The 18515-nt window shown below is 31.7% G+C and overlaps 2 protein-coding genes across 6 annotated transcripts; both read left to right on the top strand.

The window, feature by feature from the left end:
* Positions 1-357: 357 nt before the first annotated feature.
* Positions 358-12419, top strand: LOC124826678 (intermediate cleaving peptidase 55, mitochondrial-like). 5 transcript variants are annotated; one of them, XR_015781636.1, is made up of 14 exons: positions 358-497; positions 897-974; positions 1266-1529; positions 2015-2107; positions 2336-2542; positions 2681-2784; positions 2951-3017; positions 3090-3197; positions 5475-5567; positions 6912-7002; positions 7128-7193; positions 9087-9142; positions 10145-10205; positions 11980-12059. XR_015781636.1 is itself a non-coding variant. In XM_088096901.1 (14 exons), the coding sequence occupies exons 1-14, from the start codon at positions 450-452 to the stop codon at positions 12076-12078; spliced, it is 1440 nt and encodes a 479-aa protein (XP_087953027.1). In that variant the 5' UTR covers positions 358-449; the 3' UTR covers positions 12079-12419. The 5 variants fall into 5 exon arrangements, 3 of the variants coding, with proteins under 3 accessions (XP_087953027.1, XP_087953029.1, XP_087953028.1); XR_015781635.1 differs by having other exon boundaries at positions 7128-7198; positions 9087-9154; positions 11980-12043; XM_088096901.1 differs by having other exon boundaries at positions 7128-7198; positions 11980-12419.
* A 5241-nt stretch (positions 12420-17660) lies between these two features.
* On the top strand, positions 17661-18495 carry LOC124823266 (uncharacterized). Its single transcript, XM_047295446.2, has one exon. The coding sequence runs from the start codon at positions 17720-17722 to the stop codon at positions 18230-18232; it is 513 nt and encodes a 170-aa protein (XP_047151402.1). The 5' UTR covers positions 17661-17719; the 3' UTR covers positions 18233-18495.
* Positions 18496-18515: the final 20 nt, after the last annotated feature.

The raw sequence follows: 18515 nt of genomic DNA, 5'->3' as shown, positions 1-18515 counted from the left end.
CCTGTTGTAAGTATGTTTATTGGACAAATCATTGAAACCATTTCGTTTTCATTATGCTTTTGGTCACCTATTATTTTCTTTGAAGAAACTATAATCAAAATTTTTAAATAACAATGAACTCAGTAATACTAAATCGTTTATTGGTGTTGTTTTTTTATCAAATAAATATAAATATTTATATTAAATATTTCCCAGCATATATTTTTGAATTATAAAAGACTGTATAAATGTTATTCGAAAGAGAGGGCATTCCAACGTTTTACAGCACAATTAATTTATAGAGGGAAAATAAATTGAACATAATAATGATAATGATATATAATATAATAATAACAATAGTAAAACGATTGGGCGAGACAAATGAAGTGACAGTACAAACTTGTGAGGATTAACTCACTCTAAAACCCTTTAAACCTCTGCACTGTAGTGCATTGTTGAACACAAAGAAGATGCAGCGCGTCGTAAGAAAACTAACCAGCATAATTTCACACAGACAAGTATGTCTTCTTTCATAGCTTTCTTCAACCTCGTACTTCGTATTCATAGCTTCTCAAACTGTTTGTCTGATTAGTATGTTTTAATAAATGATTTTCTGATGCTACTGTGGTTTCGAACGTGGGAATTTTGTTTTGTTTCTTCAAATTCTGTTACCCATTTTATCAAATGCTTGTAACTCTTGCTTTTCTGTTGGTCAATTCAATCTTCTCGCACGGCAAATACTTTAACAATTCATACTCTCGGCCTTTAACCGGTTCTTCTCACCGGAAGCTATGCATGATTGATGATCTCATTTTTCTATTTTCTTTATTCTTATTTGTAAGGGTAAATCTAGGGATTATTCAAATAATTCATTTTGGTTACTCTGACTACTTGGCATTTGCAAATTTCGCTCGCAGGTTGTAGGTTTTCGTGCCTATTGCACTGGCGGGGTTGTTTTTGATGTTGGACAGCCAACCTCCGCATCTCATCCCCAGGTTTATTGTATTTCTATTTGTGTTTTTTAGAAGTTCAATAACAGAAGTAAAAGAATATTGTGATATAAACATTTCAAGTGTCTATTGTGTGTTTGCCACATGCAAGCCAACTATTTTGAAGTAGGGCTTCCTTGCTGGGCACTATCGTCTTGCTGGGCACTATCGTCTTGCTGGGCACTATCGTCTTGCTGGGCACTATCGTCTTGCTGGGCACTATCGTGTAGAGCATTTAGCTAAAATGCTTGTTTGTTAAGACTACTTAGCATTTTTTTATGTTATGTTACATTGTAGCTACTAAAAGATGGGGAGCTCACACCGGGCATATCTACTGAGGAATACATCCTAAGAAGAAAAAAGTTGTTGGAACTTCTCCCAGAGAAGAGTTTGGCAATCATCGCTGCTGCCCCAGTAAAGATGATGACAGATGTTGTGCCTTATACATTTCGACAAGATGCTGATTACTTGTATATCACAGGCTGCCAACAGCCTGGTGGTGTGGCCATTTTGGGACACGACTGTGGTTTATGCATGTTCATGCCAGAAGCTAAGCCTTATGTGTGTCTGACATTATATCTTCTTGAAAATAGAACTATGTTTTGCAATAGGAATACAATGCCAGTGTAAAAAGATGTAATTAATTGACATAAATTGGTTATGGGTTTAATCTTCATGCATTTTCAATGATATGATTTTTACACAGTTAACCAATTAGAAATCTGTGACTTGTAAAGAAGTTATTACAAAGTTCAACTATTTTATCTTATATAACAATCTGTGATTAGATGACTGTGTAAATTTCTTTTAGACTGTCAGTTTATTTAAATTTAATTCAGTTATTTACTTACATATAAAAGCATTCTTTTATATAAATATCTTATTATCTATATAAATCTATGATTTCAATTGTTTTTTCATGTTAGATTAACCATATGTCAATTTGGTCATTATGTGTGTGATTTTTGTTCTGACTTCTATGGAGTTTTGTTATAGAGAATTACCTAATCTCAAGTGAACGTTTTAAAAACTACAAATGTGTGTAGGATGTTATTTGGCAAGGGCAGATAGCAGGAGTTGATGCAGCAGTAGATACATTCAAGGCTGATAAGGCATATCCAATGAGAAAATTGCATGAGGTGAATTACTGGTATCAACCATCAAAAGCTTTTACTTCCATAGAAATTATATAGCAAACAATTTTGTTCTTACGACTGAAATATTTCCATTGGTAAGCTTGCTGGAAGCTTGAAGCCAATGTTATGACATCTTTCAATTCTAAAAAGTGCATTGTCATCTCCTGGGTTAAACTGTTACAACTGTTATTTATAATGATTTTTATTTAACATTTTTTACTACTGATTCAGATCCTTCCCGATATGATAAAGGGATCATCAAAAGTGTTCCACAATGTCCAGACTGCAACTCCATCATATATGGAAATGGAAGCATTCAAAAAACTAGCTTACTGTAACAATGTAATGGATCTAGCTGTTTACACCCATCAACTGCGATGGATAAAGTCACCAGCAGAGCTTAAGCTGATGAAGGAATCTGCATCCATCGCTTGTCAGGTACTTTCATCTCTAGTGCTACGGTAACTATTTGTTAACTAAATATTCCAAACTCCTATTGAGGCTGTTGAATGCACATTTGGTAATACCATTAGTAGGTCCTACATGTAGAATGATATCCATGTGATCTTTGAACAGGCTCTTTTGTTGACAATGCTACATTCAAAGACATACCCTTTTGAAGGTACACTTGCAGCAAAGGTTGAATATGAATGCAAAATTAGAGGTGCCCAGCGGATGGGGTGAGGAGTTTTTTATGTCTGAATACTTCATCTATTGCTGTTGATAATATAAGAAGCTTCCACAAAAGAATAAAAGTAAAGAAGTTCATTAATAGAAAAGAAATTCAAGTTTAAGGATCATTTCATCCATAACTAATGATATAACCTTTTTTTTCCTCTGTATCAGATTCAATCCTGTGGTTGGTGGTGGACCTAATGGAAGCATTATACATTATTCTAGGAATGATCAGAGAGTAAATTCATTTAATAAATGCCATCTCCTAGTAACTTTAGTTTCGTGTTTCTAATCTTTACTTGTTTGGCAGATTAAACAAGGGGATCTTGTTTTGATGGATATTGGATGTGAGTTACATGGCTATGCCAGTGATCTTACCAGGACATGGCCACCTTGTGGTAGCTTTTCTTCTGCCCAGGTTAGCATGATTGATGTCCGTTTAGCAATTCAATCTACTAATTGCAGGAGAGCTTAATAAGGAAGAGTTTATTTTCATTTCAGCACATACAATAAGCTTATGTCTATATCACTTTCTTATTTTTTCTCACATTTGATATCCAATTAATCGATCAATTAATAGCAATCTAGGACAAACAGACTTCAAGTTCTCAACTTCCTGTTGCATACTTTATTGCATGATGGCTGTATACTTATAGGTATTCTTGTTTGTAGACATATAACTCTTCTCATACATAATGCACTTGTTTTTTATCAAGTTTCTATGATGTTAAAATAACTTCCCTTTTGTTTCTTGTAATGAGCTTTTTTGGCCATCATCTTGTGCTTGCTAAGTTTTCTACTCAAGGCCGAGATTCTGCAACATTAACTTCACGACATGAAATATTATGGCTTTTTTACTTCAAGAAAATGTTATTTAAATCATTAAAATTGTTACTTTGTTTTGAACTTCATGTTTGTTTTCTGTAGTCAAAGATTTGTAAAGGAAATAATGAAAATAATTTTGTTTGTTGTGAAAGATCTGTAAAGGAAACATTCTTTTTCACTGTTTCCTATACAAACCCTTAAAATGGAAAATATAACGAAAATAATATCATACGTAATTAAAAGTTAAAACAGAAAACATTTTCTCAAACCAACACAACTTATTTTTCTTGCAATTTTTTGGAGGGAAGGGAGTTATTTATGAGATTGCCTTCTCAACAAATAATGGTAAGTGTTGGTGGTTATGATATTTGAATTTGCTTAAGCCTATAGTTATACTCTATACTTCCAGATTAAGGGAAGAAGCGTTGCAGATTATAGTTACGCAAATGGCCTCATGGTGAAGGGTAAATACTTTAAAAGTACAAAAAGTTTACCGCTAGTTGTTGGTGCTCCATGACATGAAACAGAAGATGAGATATTGATCAGTTATTATAGCCAAAATAGACATTTTTGTACATAGAAATATAGTTAATTGGGGAGAGGTACTTTGAATAATTTATGCATATCTGGTCATTCAATTAGGGATAGATTTGCCCTCTCCTCTTGCTTTTCTTCAAGGGATCTAATGGGCCTAAACCGTTGGGGACATAATTATGTAATACAAGTCGGATCTTTCTTTGCTTTTGGTATACTATGACATAAAAATGTTTGAAGCTTAGTTTTTTGTTGGAAATAACGGTTTATTATGATAAAATATGTTTAGGATTTCAATATTGTTTCGAATAAAATATGTTTAGAATCTTCAAATTTATTTCAATATATTGTTTCTTTATTTAAGAGATATTGATTGTTATAAATAGATTAGCTGAGAATATAATTGGTGGGATTGTTATCAAAAAAATTATTTTCTTGTTCATGCAAGTTAGAATCAGAGCTCTTGATATTGGAAGCTCTATTTTTTCTGCTTCGCAAACAATGAGACAAGGATGCACTGTTGCTTGTGCCACCCCCACTGTTGTGGGGCCAGTGGTGGGTTAGAACAGTGTGGTTCACGTCAGCAACTACTATGTTGACAATTGCATCGATTGTGGAGCTGTCATAAGACATGATAGAGTATCTTGTTCCAGTGCAAAAGCTAAATTTTGAACCCTTGTGCAAGAAATGTGTAAAGGGCTCTAGTTGAGAATAATTCTTGATGACCATAAAATCAAGGTGGACATTCCTATACAGCTCTGTCGTGACAAGTCAACCATGAGCATTGCCAATAATCTAGTACGTGACCAGGCAAAACATTGAAAATGACAATCACTTCATCAAAGATAATCTAGATAGAGTGTGAGGTTACGACCCATGTCCCTATAAGACTTAAGCTTAGGACAGTGGATATTTTCACTAAAGGGCTTCCTTAGGAAGGATTTCAGGATCTTGTAGGTAAGTTGAGAATGATTGATATTTATTGACTAACTTGAGGGAAACTATTGTAAATAATGGTTTATGAAGATAACATTATGTTTAGAATCTCCATATTGATTAAGATAAAATATCCTTAACATCTTTCTATATTTTGGAGAGATTGTTACAATAGAGGACCTCATAATGTATTTGGTATGGTCATCAATAAAATTATTTTCTTGTTTCCATGTGTAGTTCGAGTGTTTTGCTCCTTATCCATGCCTTGTGAAATCTAGACAAAATGAAACTCTTGATCTCCATATTACTTTGTTCTTTTAATGTCAAAATCAACTTATTGCTTTGCTCTTTTATTCTTGCCACTTTTCATATGAATATCATGGTTTCTTCTATATTTCAGGAGGAGCTTTATCAGCTTATACTGGAAACAAATAAGCATTGTGTGGAACTTTGTAAGCCTGGTGCCAGTATTAGGCAAATACACAACCATTCGGTATCCCTTTTTTCTTATCCCCTTTCAATTTTCGAAAGATGTAATAAGGTCACTATCACTCTAAACCAACCTAATAGCTTAAGTTTTTAGGAGATATAACTAAGTTGCCAATAGTTTAATTCTTGCTGCCCTCATGCTTCTGAATAAAATTTGAATTCCATTGCAAGTTTGGGTGGGCCTGTGATATTCCTTCCTTTCAACAAGAGGGATTGTGTCGTATAAATAACAATGCCGTTTTGGAGCCTTTACCTAATAAAATATTTATGGAGAGTTGGTGATTGACAGAAATTTTAGTCAGTTGTGTTTGTTACTCTTCTCTTTTCCAGTTCATGATAGGATTTAGAGGGAAGAGTATCCTTAGTTATTCTAATCTTAAAACTTTCTTGATGATCTGATTAGGATTATGCAGTACTTTCTCAAGTAATTGTTCAAAAGATTCAAAAGTATGAACTTATTTAGATTCAAGATATATTTAACCACGTGTAGAATGTTATGTAATTAAATAAAATAATTTGTTTTATATTTGTTTTTGGTGAACAAGAAACAACATTTTGTCTTAGCTAGTAACAGCATGGAATTGCTTATTCGGATTAAACAAAATCCAGCCTTGTCCATTAATGGAAAAATTATTTTGTCTTAGCTAGTAACAACCTATATCAACATAGATATATTTGGTAATAATATAGGATGTCCGTCTGCATTTATTTACTTTTTAAATTGAACAACCTATGCAATAGCTTCTGTTCCAGCACAAACAAATACTAGAAGTCTAGAATTTGGTTTGCCTCAAAAGTTGGATGTTGCTGGCTTATTTTATGTGGGTAGTAAAGCATGGGATTCTCCAAATATCCCTTTCTATGTGAAGCTCATCAGTAAATCTTATTAGAACTGTCATTTGATTAATTCTTATTTTATTCTATGATCAGTTTGGGAGATACCAAAGACAGAGCATAGGGAATTTAATTATCTCTGGTTTCTGTTGTTGGCTTGTTGAAACTGTCCTATAATTCAGCTGTATTCTGGTTCAAGATTTCAAGTGGATCTGAACTTATGTTGTCTTAGTTAATCATCAAATATTTTCTTTTAAGTGTTCATTTTGCATTAACACCCAATTCACCACCAAAAAAATTTTCAATATTTGCTTTGCGCTTGACGAACATCATCTTATAACCAGTAACAGTAATTAGTGTGTGCTAGTGGCCTGAGTATCTTCTTCACAAACCCATCGTTATTTTTTGATTGTCATCTTACTTTTAAAATTTTCACTTTTGAATGTTTTATTATTGTTCATTTCAATTAGCTGAAGTTATACAAAGTGTAATCTGAAATGATCTGGTTACATAGGTTGAAATGCTGCAAAAAGGACTCAAAGAGCTTGGGATTTTGAGAGGTGTTGGAAGCAGTTCCTACCATAAGCTTAACCCAACTTCTATAGGTAGCTATGTGCTCATATCTGCTTGCTGACAAAGTGTGCAATATGTAGTTATGAGAAAAATAATTGTCATGTATATTCGTACGACTGCTGATATATATCTAATCACACTTTATTGGTCCATCCAGGTCACTATCTAGGGATGGACATCCATGATTGTTCAATGGTCAGCTTTGACGGTCCTCTGAAGCCAGGTGTTGTAAGTAGTTTCCCTGACAAAGCAAATTTTTTCCATCTCCACTAACCACTGACAGATAATATTTAATAATCACTTGTCACACGTGGTTAATGGAGATATCTTTGCCTTATTCCTCTAAAATTATAATCCATTATTGTTTCAGATATATGGAGAAATTGATTTAGATTATGGAGAAATTGAATTATAGATAATTTAAAAACTTTAAATACTCATTCATGGAGCAATAATGTCTTTCTTCATGGAGACATAGAGGAGAAAATTTACATGGAGCAACCTTCTGGGTTAGTTTGTGAATTGCGCCAATCTCTCTATCTCTCTATGATCTTAAACAATCACCAAATGCTTCGTATAGAAAATTCAGCCATTTTACAGCACTTTGGGTTTAGTGAAATAGATTATTTAGTCTTTTATTGTCCAACTTCTATGGAGTAATGTGTGTACTTAATCGTGTACGTTGATGATATAGTCATTCCAGGGAATGATGCTACTAAAACTTTTAAGCTAGAGAAACATTTATGCAATCACTTTTGGACCAAAGATCTTAGATGTCTCAAATACTTCTTCAGTATTGAAGTAATTTGATCAAAGGAAAGTATTGTGATTTCTCAACAAAAATTGATTGTAGAATAGATTGAGCTCTTCTCATACCCAAAAGAATATAAAAGACTCGTTGGGAAATTTATTCTTGTCACTATTAGTTGACCTAACTTGTCTTTTGCATTGTATTAAATACTAAATTTATGTAGGATCTTCATCTAGATCAGTGGATCGTTGTCATTCACATCCTCATATACCTCAAAAAGGATCCATGACAAGGATATTTAAGGGAAATAATCAAATGACTAGTTATTGTAATGCTGATTGGTTAGGATCTCCAATAGATAAGCAATCCACTAGTGGATATTGTGTTTTCACTGGAGGAAGTATTGTTTCTTGGAAAAACAAGAAACAAAATGTGGATGCTCGATCTACTGATGAAGCTAAGTATAAGGCTATGTCATCACTCACTTGTGAGCCTATGTGGATTAAACAATTCCTTCAAGATCTGAAATTTTGTGAAATGTAACAAATGAGCATGTACTGTTGTGATAAACAAACAACTATTCACATTGCAACCGATCCTATTTTTCGTGAGAGAACCAATGTAGACATTTATTGTTGTTTTGTTTGAGAGAACTTGTTATCAAAGGAAATTTGCACAAAACTCCAATGATCAACTTGTAGATATTTTGAATAAGTTTTGAGAGGATCTCAAATTAAATTTATTTGTTCCTAGTTTGGTACATACAATCTATATGTTTGTGTTTAAGGGGGACTGTCATACTTGTTTAATTTATTTGAATGCACTAACTTGTTAGAATATGTTAACTTATCCATTGTATTACTTATCTGATCTGTGTAGGTTGATCATTTCATTACTTTTCTGGATATCTTTGGTGTATGAATTCTATTAATTAATGAATTAGTTATAAGAGATGATGTAATTGCTTCATATTTCTCTCTCAAGTGTATACGTGCTCTCAGCTAACTGCTATCAGAAGAACTCTGCTGCATAAAAATATGTTAAAGCTAGTGCTAACTGAATTAATTTTTAAAATTTACAGCCTAGGGCTCTTCGTTGATATTTTTCAACACATATTTTGTTATATAACTACATAACAATTTCTGGCTCAAATAACAAATATAATCTTTTTGGGCTGGGAATTAGGTGGTGAATTGAAGCAGGTGAATCCTGCCACTTAATTTTAACCCTCTTTGAGCAAGATAACCTCTTTTTGGAGTTTTGATTGCCTGCTTATGGGGACATATGCTTCAGAGTTGCACTGTGTACCCATATTAGCAGACAGCCTGTTCTTTTTTATAATTTGTGTGGTGTGTCTGTGTACAGGTAATAACTATTGAACCAGGAGTGTACATCCCGTCTTCTTTTAATGGTCCGGGGAGGTAATTATTAAGGTTGATTAAATAGCTGTTTTTTACAAACTGTTTTTTCCGAATTGATGATTTCCCATTGCTTACTGGTCTAAGGAAATTTTCTGGTTTACCAGCTAAATCGACTAAAGAATGCTAATTCACAGGAGTTTGTTTGCCTTGACTAGCTCCACGAATTTACCCTTCATTTCTCCTTCCAAGAATCTGGTTTCGTATTCCAGTTTATTAAAGCTTGAATTGAGTATCCCGATTAAATAGTTTCCAAGGATGATTTAGCACCAATTACCCTGTTTTCTCAGTCTTCTCAATCCCTAAGGTCTTATTTTGGAATTTTGCAATGAGACTATTCATTCACTGTCTAGGGTGTTCTTGTACCATCAGAAAAACGAAATAGCCATTCCCTCCAAAATAGGAATGTATTTCGTTCCATCAAGATTTACTGCAATACCTCTATATACCATGTTTTCCCTAAAAATGAGAAAAATCACTTTCTACCAGTAGCTGGACCATCAGGGTCCCCACCTTCAACCCCCAACTATCATTGCACCAACTCCATCTCGTTATAAATAACGTTTTATTATACTCTTATTTATAGGACTGGAATGGAATAGTCATTTAATCATATACACTTGGCAGTGGATATGGCTATTCCACTCTCATCTGCAGTCCTATTCAGTGGGGCCGGAGGTTGGGAAGATGTATATTTCCTAAATTATTCAAGCCATTAAGAGACATGTGTCCGTTTTTGTTGCTCAAATTTTTCATATGTAAATTAAGAATCTTACTTTAGTTAATCTGTTTCAATCGTTGTACCAGTTGGACATTTGGGCAAGCATGATATGATCTTATTCCTCTCACCTGTATTCTACTTGTTATGTCTTTTTTGGTCAATCGCTGCCCTGTTCACAATTGTCCACGTATACTCCGTATGAACATTTAGGATGTTTTCACTCTTGACATTAAATGTTTGTCTCCTGCGCAATATAATAAATCTTGGAAGAGGTCCAATTGCAGGTATCGAGGCATTGGGATACGGATTGAGGATGAGGTTCTCATCACAGAAACTGGTTATGAGGTATTTTCTCTTAAAGTTTTGCAGTTGAATATTGAAACTAGTATGTAAATTGGGATAGCTAGGTCATCTGCTAATTGTGCTTCTCTTGAGCGTTAGAATGATGAATGAAAGATGCAAGAGGTTGCAATAGATGAGTTCAAGTAAATACTTTATCCTTAAAAGACAAACAAGTAAGTACTTGCGCCATTTGAGTTTCACAATGCGACCTCCTTCACATATTATTATCTAATATGCCCCTTTTTTATGTTACGAACACGACCTCTCCAAGCCGATTTCACTCCATAAATAAATGGGGACATATTGGATAATAATGTGTTGTGATAGTACCTAAAAAACTCAAATGGAGGCTCAGTGGTAAAAACTCCCGCATATGAGACTTAAAAGCTGACAAAAACGGATAATGATTTTTTACACAGCATCATTATCCATACTTGTCAAAGCTGTATGGAAAAATGGAGAGAAATAGCTTGAAATGTTTTTGTTAAAAAGAAATAGGCAAGTCGTAAAAGTAAAGATACAGAAATGAATGAAAGCAGATTAAAAATAATAAGGTGAATCTTACTATTTTTAAAATTATACAGTTCGATTTAATTTCATCTTCTCTTTTCTCTTTCATTTCTTCCCTACCAAACATAGCATTAATGATTTTGTGGTAGGCGCAGCTATGGTACTTTTTTTTATTACCCTTGATGAGTTGTCAAGAATTTTAGGGATTGCTGCTTCTCACAAGTTGGTCTGGTCTCTCTGAAATCCGTATATGTATTAGTGGTGGTAGAATTTCTTAGTAACACACGGTCGTCTTATACAGTGTCATTACATGAGTAATCAGTTAGTTGTGAGCCATACTTGTCAAATCACAAACCAATAAATTGAAGGATATTGTTACGTTATAAAGTAATCAACGTCATTAATCTCCATCAATTATCGTCTAATCAATCAGAATTAAGTCGTTAGAATATTTACAAACTTGGATGTGCTAGGTTTAATTCAATAAATTCAATTCGATATATACATCCCTCCCCTGAAGCAAACATTATTTTGAAATTCCTAGTTTGTATTCATAATATTTTATTAACGGAAAAGGTCTAATCTTCTTAGTTAAAAAAGAGATGTGTTTGTATATATATAATCAATGTTTCTAACAGTATCAAAATAAACCAGCAAGCATTATATCAGACGAAACTTTAAAAGTAAATAAAGTGTGACATGATTAATGCATACCTTTTTTGCCTTTTACACATGTCTTTATAGGTTTGATCATTAGACTTGTGTGTGAAAAAACATCCATATAGAAAGGTCATTTGTTTCAATAGATTTCAATATTTAAAGGGATTAGTCCTTAACTTTGGGTTGAAAGATCTTAGAGAAAGAGAGCTCTTAGATTTAGTTTCAGTCTCTTAGATGTTTTGCGGTGATTTTCTCTGAGCAACGCTTGCAGTATATTGTTGTTCTTACACCTCATATATGAACACTTTATTTCATGTTAAGAATACATTGAAAATCACGGTGGAGTCAATTAATAACATTTCAACAAAAAACTTATTACGATATTTTTTACTTCTCAAGTAATATCTTGTCACGTTAATTTTTTGTGTGACCATGTTAATGGTGGGAATTATCTCATCGCATTAGTTAACTTAATGTTAGACAATTAAAGCAAGACAGAACATTTAATTTGTGTTCTTTCTGCAAAATCTACAGATGGTTTGTCCTGCATAGATACTAGTGACAGTTAATCAGTAACTGATATTTAAGTTGTTGGGAAACTACACAGGTCCTAACAGCATCAATCCCAAAAGAAGTGAAGCATATTGAGTCCTTGCTAAACAATTTCTGCCATGGAATGGGAACGCTGGACAGCCAAAACAACTGAAGAGGTTAATCCAACTGATATATTCCTTATGCCAGCAGTTGCAGACAACAACCAGAACAGTGAATCCTTGAGACGGGCATGCCATTGTTTGGAGCAGTAACTAAATTTTTATCCTTTATTTTGGTCTCCTGCATATTTTTTCAACCTGTGAAACATGTACTTTATAATCTTGACGAGGACAACGAGGTGGTCGAGGGTGGGGATATGTTATTTATGTTGTGTTAGTGTTAGGATTTGGATGATAAAAGATAAATTAGAGAAAGAAATGGATAACCATACATTTTATCTGATTTGATTGAAGAGCAAAATAAGAAGAAAATAGAAAAAATAATTATTTTCTATATTTTCTTTGGTATAAATTTCAAAACTGTCTATTCATGCTTTCTATCTTTGCAACTGAACGGAACTTGAATGGATTATTGTTCCATTTCCTTGATGATCCAATTTATGGCTCATTCCTGTTCTGTTCTTTACTTCATAGTTGTAAATGATTGATGATTGCGATTTCAAGAAGTGACCGACTGCAGATAAATTGTTCAGTGCTGTTGGAATGTAAACGGTTGAAATGTGAAAAGGACAATACTGATATTATATTATTCTATTTGATTGACTAGTTTTGTGTGTGGTTTAATAGTTACTCTTCTTTTTTTAATTCTTATTGATGTAATTGAACCAAAGCAATATTTTAATTTGAATTATTAATTGACGTTACGATTGCATTACTGCAACTTATTCCCTATTCCTGTTTTAATTGTCGGCTTTTTCAATAAAAAATATTATGTTTTGTAATTTTTTAAATTTCAAAACAATACATGCTAATTAAATATTTTTCGTGATTTAGATGAAACAAAACTTAAAGAATTAACATAAAGGAAACCAGTAGTATTACCTTTTAACAGATATTGGACTGTTATGAATTTGTTATTCAGAAAGTGAACTGAAATGTAATAATTTATAGCTATGTTAGCGATGCTTTTATAAAATATCATTGAATAATATTTTTAATTGAGTTACACTTAATATTTTTTATGAATATTTCCTTATTGGTTAATTTTTCATTGTCAATTAAAGTATTATTAAATTTGGGTATGGTTACTTTGTTATCCGATGATTATAGAAATAAATAAATAAATATAACGTCCTGGGACTAAGAAAAATATGAAAATAAGTAATACATAAATTTAATACACATGATTACATAGAAACAAATTTTGAATAACTTTTTTAATATCATATCAAATTTAAGTTTAACTTAGCATTATATAATTGAATTTGTACCAAATAATGACGAATTTTAATAGAGATGGAGTGTAGTCGCAATCCTTCCAACCTGGTGGTGAGGTCCAAAGCTTTCAATTATTCTTCTTTTTAACATTAGAGACAAAAATAAAAATCAATGTTATTGATGATTAAGAACGGTATAATTCACGTATAAGGTAAAGGTAATGAAATACACATATGAAAAAGGTAAAGAAGTTCAACATACTCGAACATGAAATTAGAGAGAACTTCATAGCAAATGACATTTTAAACTCAACAAATTTAATTAAGATTAACTTTGATTCAATTTTAAGAAAGTACAAAACATAAGTCTAAGTCAATAACATATAACTCATTCAGATAAGTCTAAGTCAATAGCACATAATTATACGTTATGATCACTAATTAGTAGAGACTCTTATAGATGTCTCAAATGTCACATATAATCTCATATAATTTGTATATAAAGAAAAACAAATTAGAGAAAGGAAGTAGTACAAAATCAACTTATTCTAAAGAAACATATGAAAGTGAAGAGCTCACATAAAAATCACTCTAATGATTTTTAATATTCAAACTATAAAAAAGAAAAATCTTTATACATAAATAAGAGAACTTTAAAAATGTAATTTATAAAAAAATAATATATTTTAAAATAATAAAACTAGTTTGTAACAAAATTACTTGTATTAAAATATTTTAATATTAAAATAGTTTAATCTCACTATTTTTAAATAGTTATCACTTTTATAATGTCATTTTTTAAATCTTTATAGATTTACTATAAACCATCTACCATTCTTAATTAAGTGAACATTTATTGTGTTATATAGTTTTCATGATGATATTCTTACTTCTCTTTATGCTAAGGAATGAGTATTCGTGAAACATAGTTGTCTAAAACCACAAGAAATATTTATTTTCTTTGGTGTAAAGGTTTTAGGTTTCTGCCTTATGGGCCAAACTTATCCATCTATTTTCTTTTTCACACATGCACAGCACAACCTAAAGAGCTGTTTGAATTCTTCTTCTTTTGTGTTTTATCTTCTGTTTTAACTTCAAAATTACATAAAAGGAAAAATCAAAGTATTTTAAGATTAATTTTTAACAAAATTTTCCTCTTTAATAACTTTGTAATTGATAATTGTTACTTTAATCGTTTTATACTTAACTAAACAAATTTGACATATAATATATTTTTGCGTAACCATTAAACTAGTCAGAAGAATTTTCACCGGCAGTTACTTTACAATAACTTCATTTTTATTTCGTTTCGCGTTATGTATGAGGGTCAAGTTTATTTATAGATAAACTAAATTTGTCGGATGCTAGCTAATTTTATAAGTTTAACATCAACAAAGTTAGTTTGTTCACAACCAAAATTAATTAGTTCTTATATGATTTCCCATTTGTATAATTATTATATTATTAAAACTGTAGTTATGACGGTAAAAAAACTAGTAATTAGTGCAGTTAATATCTATTTATAGTTTAACTATTTATATGAAATTAGTATTTTTTATAAGTTAACATTAAGCTATTTATAAAATAATTTGCAACAGTTCTTTTATATAAATTTTTGCTTTTAGCTTATGGAATTGATTTTTATAAGAAGGACAATTTCAATTTTTTGTTCTAGAAAAAAAGTATAGAAAATTCAGCAAAAAGTATCCTTAGCCATTAAGGATACTAGTTAACATTTTTCTTAAAATACAATATTAAATTTAATTTAATTAAAAAGGTAACAACTTTACTAGTTGAATACGATGTGAGGTGAGCTTGGATGGTTGATAAAATTTATATTCATTCCATTCGTAAGAAATGATTAGGTGACCTTCCCAACTGTTATATCACACCTCATTGTTTTCTCTCTTCACTCATTATTACGCATTAAATTTTCAACCATATGAAAATGTTTAGTGCTGTGCTTTTCAAGAAATTTGGACATTAATGATACTTTGACAACATTTTTCTGATAACATTTTAACATAACCTACGTGTCATTCTGTGATTGGTCCATGTTAGTGTTTATGATTATTATTATTGATTGTGAAATAATTTTGGACTAATCACAGAATGATACGTAAATGATATTAAAATGTTGTCAAAGTATCATTATCTTTTTTTTTTTAAGTATTGTCATAGGCCACCAGAGATATTGGTGTTGAGCACGACATATTCTCTTATGCAAAAACACACTAAAATTTTTAATTATTTATTTCAATTTAATATTTTCTAAAAAATATTTTAACTTTTATTTATTTTGTATATTTTATTATTGGGCTAAACAACTTATCAAAATTTAAAAAAGAAAAAGTTTAAAAGAATTGAACTTTTGACAAGAACATCTAGAAAACTCCACAAGAAAGTAATAATTGACTATAAAGAAGTGAAGCCTAAAAAAATCTCATACATATGTCTAGTAGTATTTCTAAGAAAGAATTATATAAATAATGTGACATAAGAAGACCCAAGTACATCATGCTTAATAGTAGTAAACAAACACATAATGATACTTTGATGGTGAGTATTTATGAATCAGGACATATGTACATATCTCTGTATGTTCGTTCCTACACGTATGCTATGAACCTCTGATCAAGTTGAAAAGAAAACATAAATAAAGTAACCATCTAGTCACATTTTACTCTCCAGTATTATTATTAATGTTTAATCTTACATTCAAGATTGAATGAAGATGTATGTCTCGTATTAAATTCATATTAACGAAATATACGACATTTAAAATATACAAGTGACTCAAGCATGGAATGGAATGGATTGTGCAACTTTACACTTTTATTCCTTACATATACACATAATTAAAATATATATATATATATATATATATATATATATATATATATATATATATATATATATATATATATATATATATATATCAACTTTTTTAGATTGTTGTATTCTATGATCTTTTTTGGAATCAAACACTATTCATACCACCACCTAAGTCATATTCAGTATGATTATGATCAAATTATTAGTGGTAGTGACTCATTAAACTCTTAACGTATGTTAAGACGTGATTGAACAATCATTAAACTAGCAAAAAGTAAACGTTTATCACAATTACTATAAATTAAGGTTTCATGTATGACTTAAGAGATCCTGCACAATGTATGTATAACTTATTGTGCTAACTAATCTGTTATATTAATGACTTGAGTATTAGAATGTTTTTTATAAGTATTCACCCACACGACTTGGACACAAGAGAGAGAAAACGAACAACGTAACTTAAATGATGGAAGATCATTATAAAATTCATTCAATCTCTCTGGGATAACTTAGAGTGCTTTCAAAAAGAAATCCATACCCAAAACATTTGTCATATAAGGTACATGCATACAAGTTAATAATTAAGTTAATAATTAAATTTTCAGGAGATAACTTGTGAAAGAATAAATAATTTAGTTATAATTAAAGAGATATAAATGCGTTTTGTTAATTAGAAAATGAGCTATGTCCACAGGTGAGCTAACTCAATGTAGTTGCAAAGAAAGAAAAACAATCGGTCAATAATTTAATTAGATTAATGTTTTATGCAAAAAGAACATAATTATCGAGAAACATGTCCTTAAAAAAAATTAGTCAAATTATTCAATAGAAAATAATTATCAATAAAATTAATAAACACTTCATATTAATGCATAGTAAAAAAATCTAATATTTTCTTTTTAATTAAATGAAAACCACATATATGTATTTGCATACAATTAAGATGGTTGGTTAACATATCAGCTTCATTAAACGGTAAAATTAGAATTTTAATTGCTTGCAACCTGCAATAGCATGCATTTACCCAGTCACCAAATCTCAACCGTCACCAGTGACAATCGAACAACTCCTATTAAATCAGATTCAGAACAGAACACACATTTATAACACAATTCGTTCGATCTTTATCAGACAGGAGTAAAGTGTTGTTACATGAATGCTGTCATTTCTGACCGTTTTGAATGCATTTCCCAATACTTGGCATAGCTATAACAGTGAGAAAGAAAAGTACACCTTTCTCAAACGAATTTGATTGAAAATTTTACTGCAAAAAGACCCTCATTTGAATACTCTTTTAATACAGCTTCAGCCATATATTAACAACATGCAGAGAAGCATTTAAGACACACGTTTTTGCTCACCAACTACCTTAATAGTGAGTACTACACAACACATAACATACTACAAAATTTAAAGTGAGTATGGGGGCACATTATGAACTGTGACGGTGGCATTTGTTGAAGTTTATGGGAGATACAAGGGCAAAGAGATAGCCCTTGAGCTATATATATCAACCCCACCTTCATCATTCACCATCACATACCAAACGTTAACCGATCATAGTATCAGAAAAGAAGTGAAAATGAGTCAAGTTTCTGCAGAGATGAAGGCCAAATCTGAGGTGTACCATGGAGATGAACTGTGCCAAGAAAAGACCAAGTTGCTGCTGAAGGAGGTAGGGCTACCCAATGGGCTTTTGCCCTTGAAGGACATTGAAGAGTGTGGGTACGAGAAGGAAAGTGGGTTTGTGTGGCTGAAGCAGAAGAAGACCATAAACCACAAGTTTGAGAAGATTGGGAAGCTAGTGTCCTATGCAACTGAGATCACAGCCTTTGTTGAGGTTGGTAAGATAAAGAAGCTCACTGGTGTGAAGGCGAAGGAACTCTTGATTTGGGTGACACTGAATGAGATCTTTGTTGATGATCCACCCAGTGGGAAGATCACCTTCAAGACCCCTACAGCGTTGTTCAGGACATTCCCTGTCTCAGCTTTTGTGATTGAGGAGCCAGTTAAGGAGCTCAAGAATAAAGAAGAAAAAGAAGAAGAGAAGCAAGTGAAACAAGTTGGTAATGCTGTTGAAGTTCAAGAAGTTTGATTCTTCTTCCTCTCACTGTTATATTATAATAAGTTCATTATATTCTATAGGTTTCATGTCTCAGTTGTATTACAGCTACAGCTATATCTAGCTAACTATGTATCAGCTATATTGGCATCTAAGCTATCTACACTTTGAAAGAGAAAACGATGCTTAAGTTATAAATTTGTATTAGTATTGAAATTTGTTCTCTTATGTTTCTGATATGATTTCACATTTTCTTAATTAAGTTAAACTGATCCTCAGTTTCCTGTTGTGGTTCAGCACCTTGTGATGCAGTAAA

The sequence above is a fragment of the Vigna umbellata genome, chromosome 8 (assembly GCF_029865625.1).
Source record: "Vigna umbellata cultivar VRB3 chromosome 8, Vumbellata_1.0, whole genome shotgun sequence".
In the NCBI taxonomy this organism is placed as follows: Eukaryota; Viridiplantae; Streptophyta; class Magnoliopsida; order Fabales; family Fabaceae; genus Vigna; species Vigna umbellata.
This window is presented reverse-complemented; position numbering and strand designations above follow the sequence as displayed.

Bases quoted from the DNA above. Each gene is read 5' to 3' on its own strand.
- LOC124826678 (XM_088096901.1), top strand. From the start codon at position 450: ATGCAGCGCGTCGTAAGAAAACTAACCAGCATAATTTCACACAGACAA. The intron at 2,543-2,680 runs GTACTTTCATCT...ATCTTTGAACAG, and splicing joins CTGCATCCATCGCTTGTCAG to GCTCTTTTGTTGACAATGCT. The intron at 2,785-2,950 runs GTGAGGAGTTTT...CCTCTGTATCAG, and splicing joins AGAGGTGCCCAGCGGATGGG to ATTCAATCCTGTGGTTGGTG.
- LOC124823266 (XM_047295446.2), top strand. From the start codon at position 17,720: ATGAGTCAAGTTTCTGCAGAGATGAAGGCCAAATCTGAGGTGTACCAT.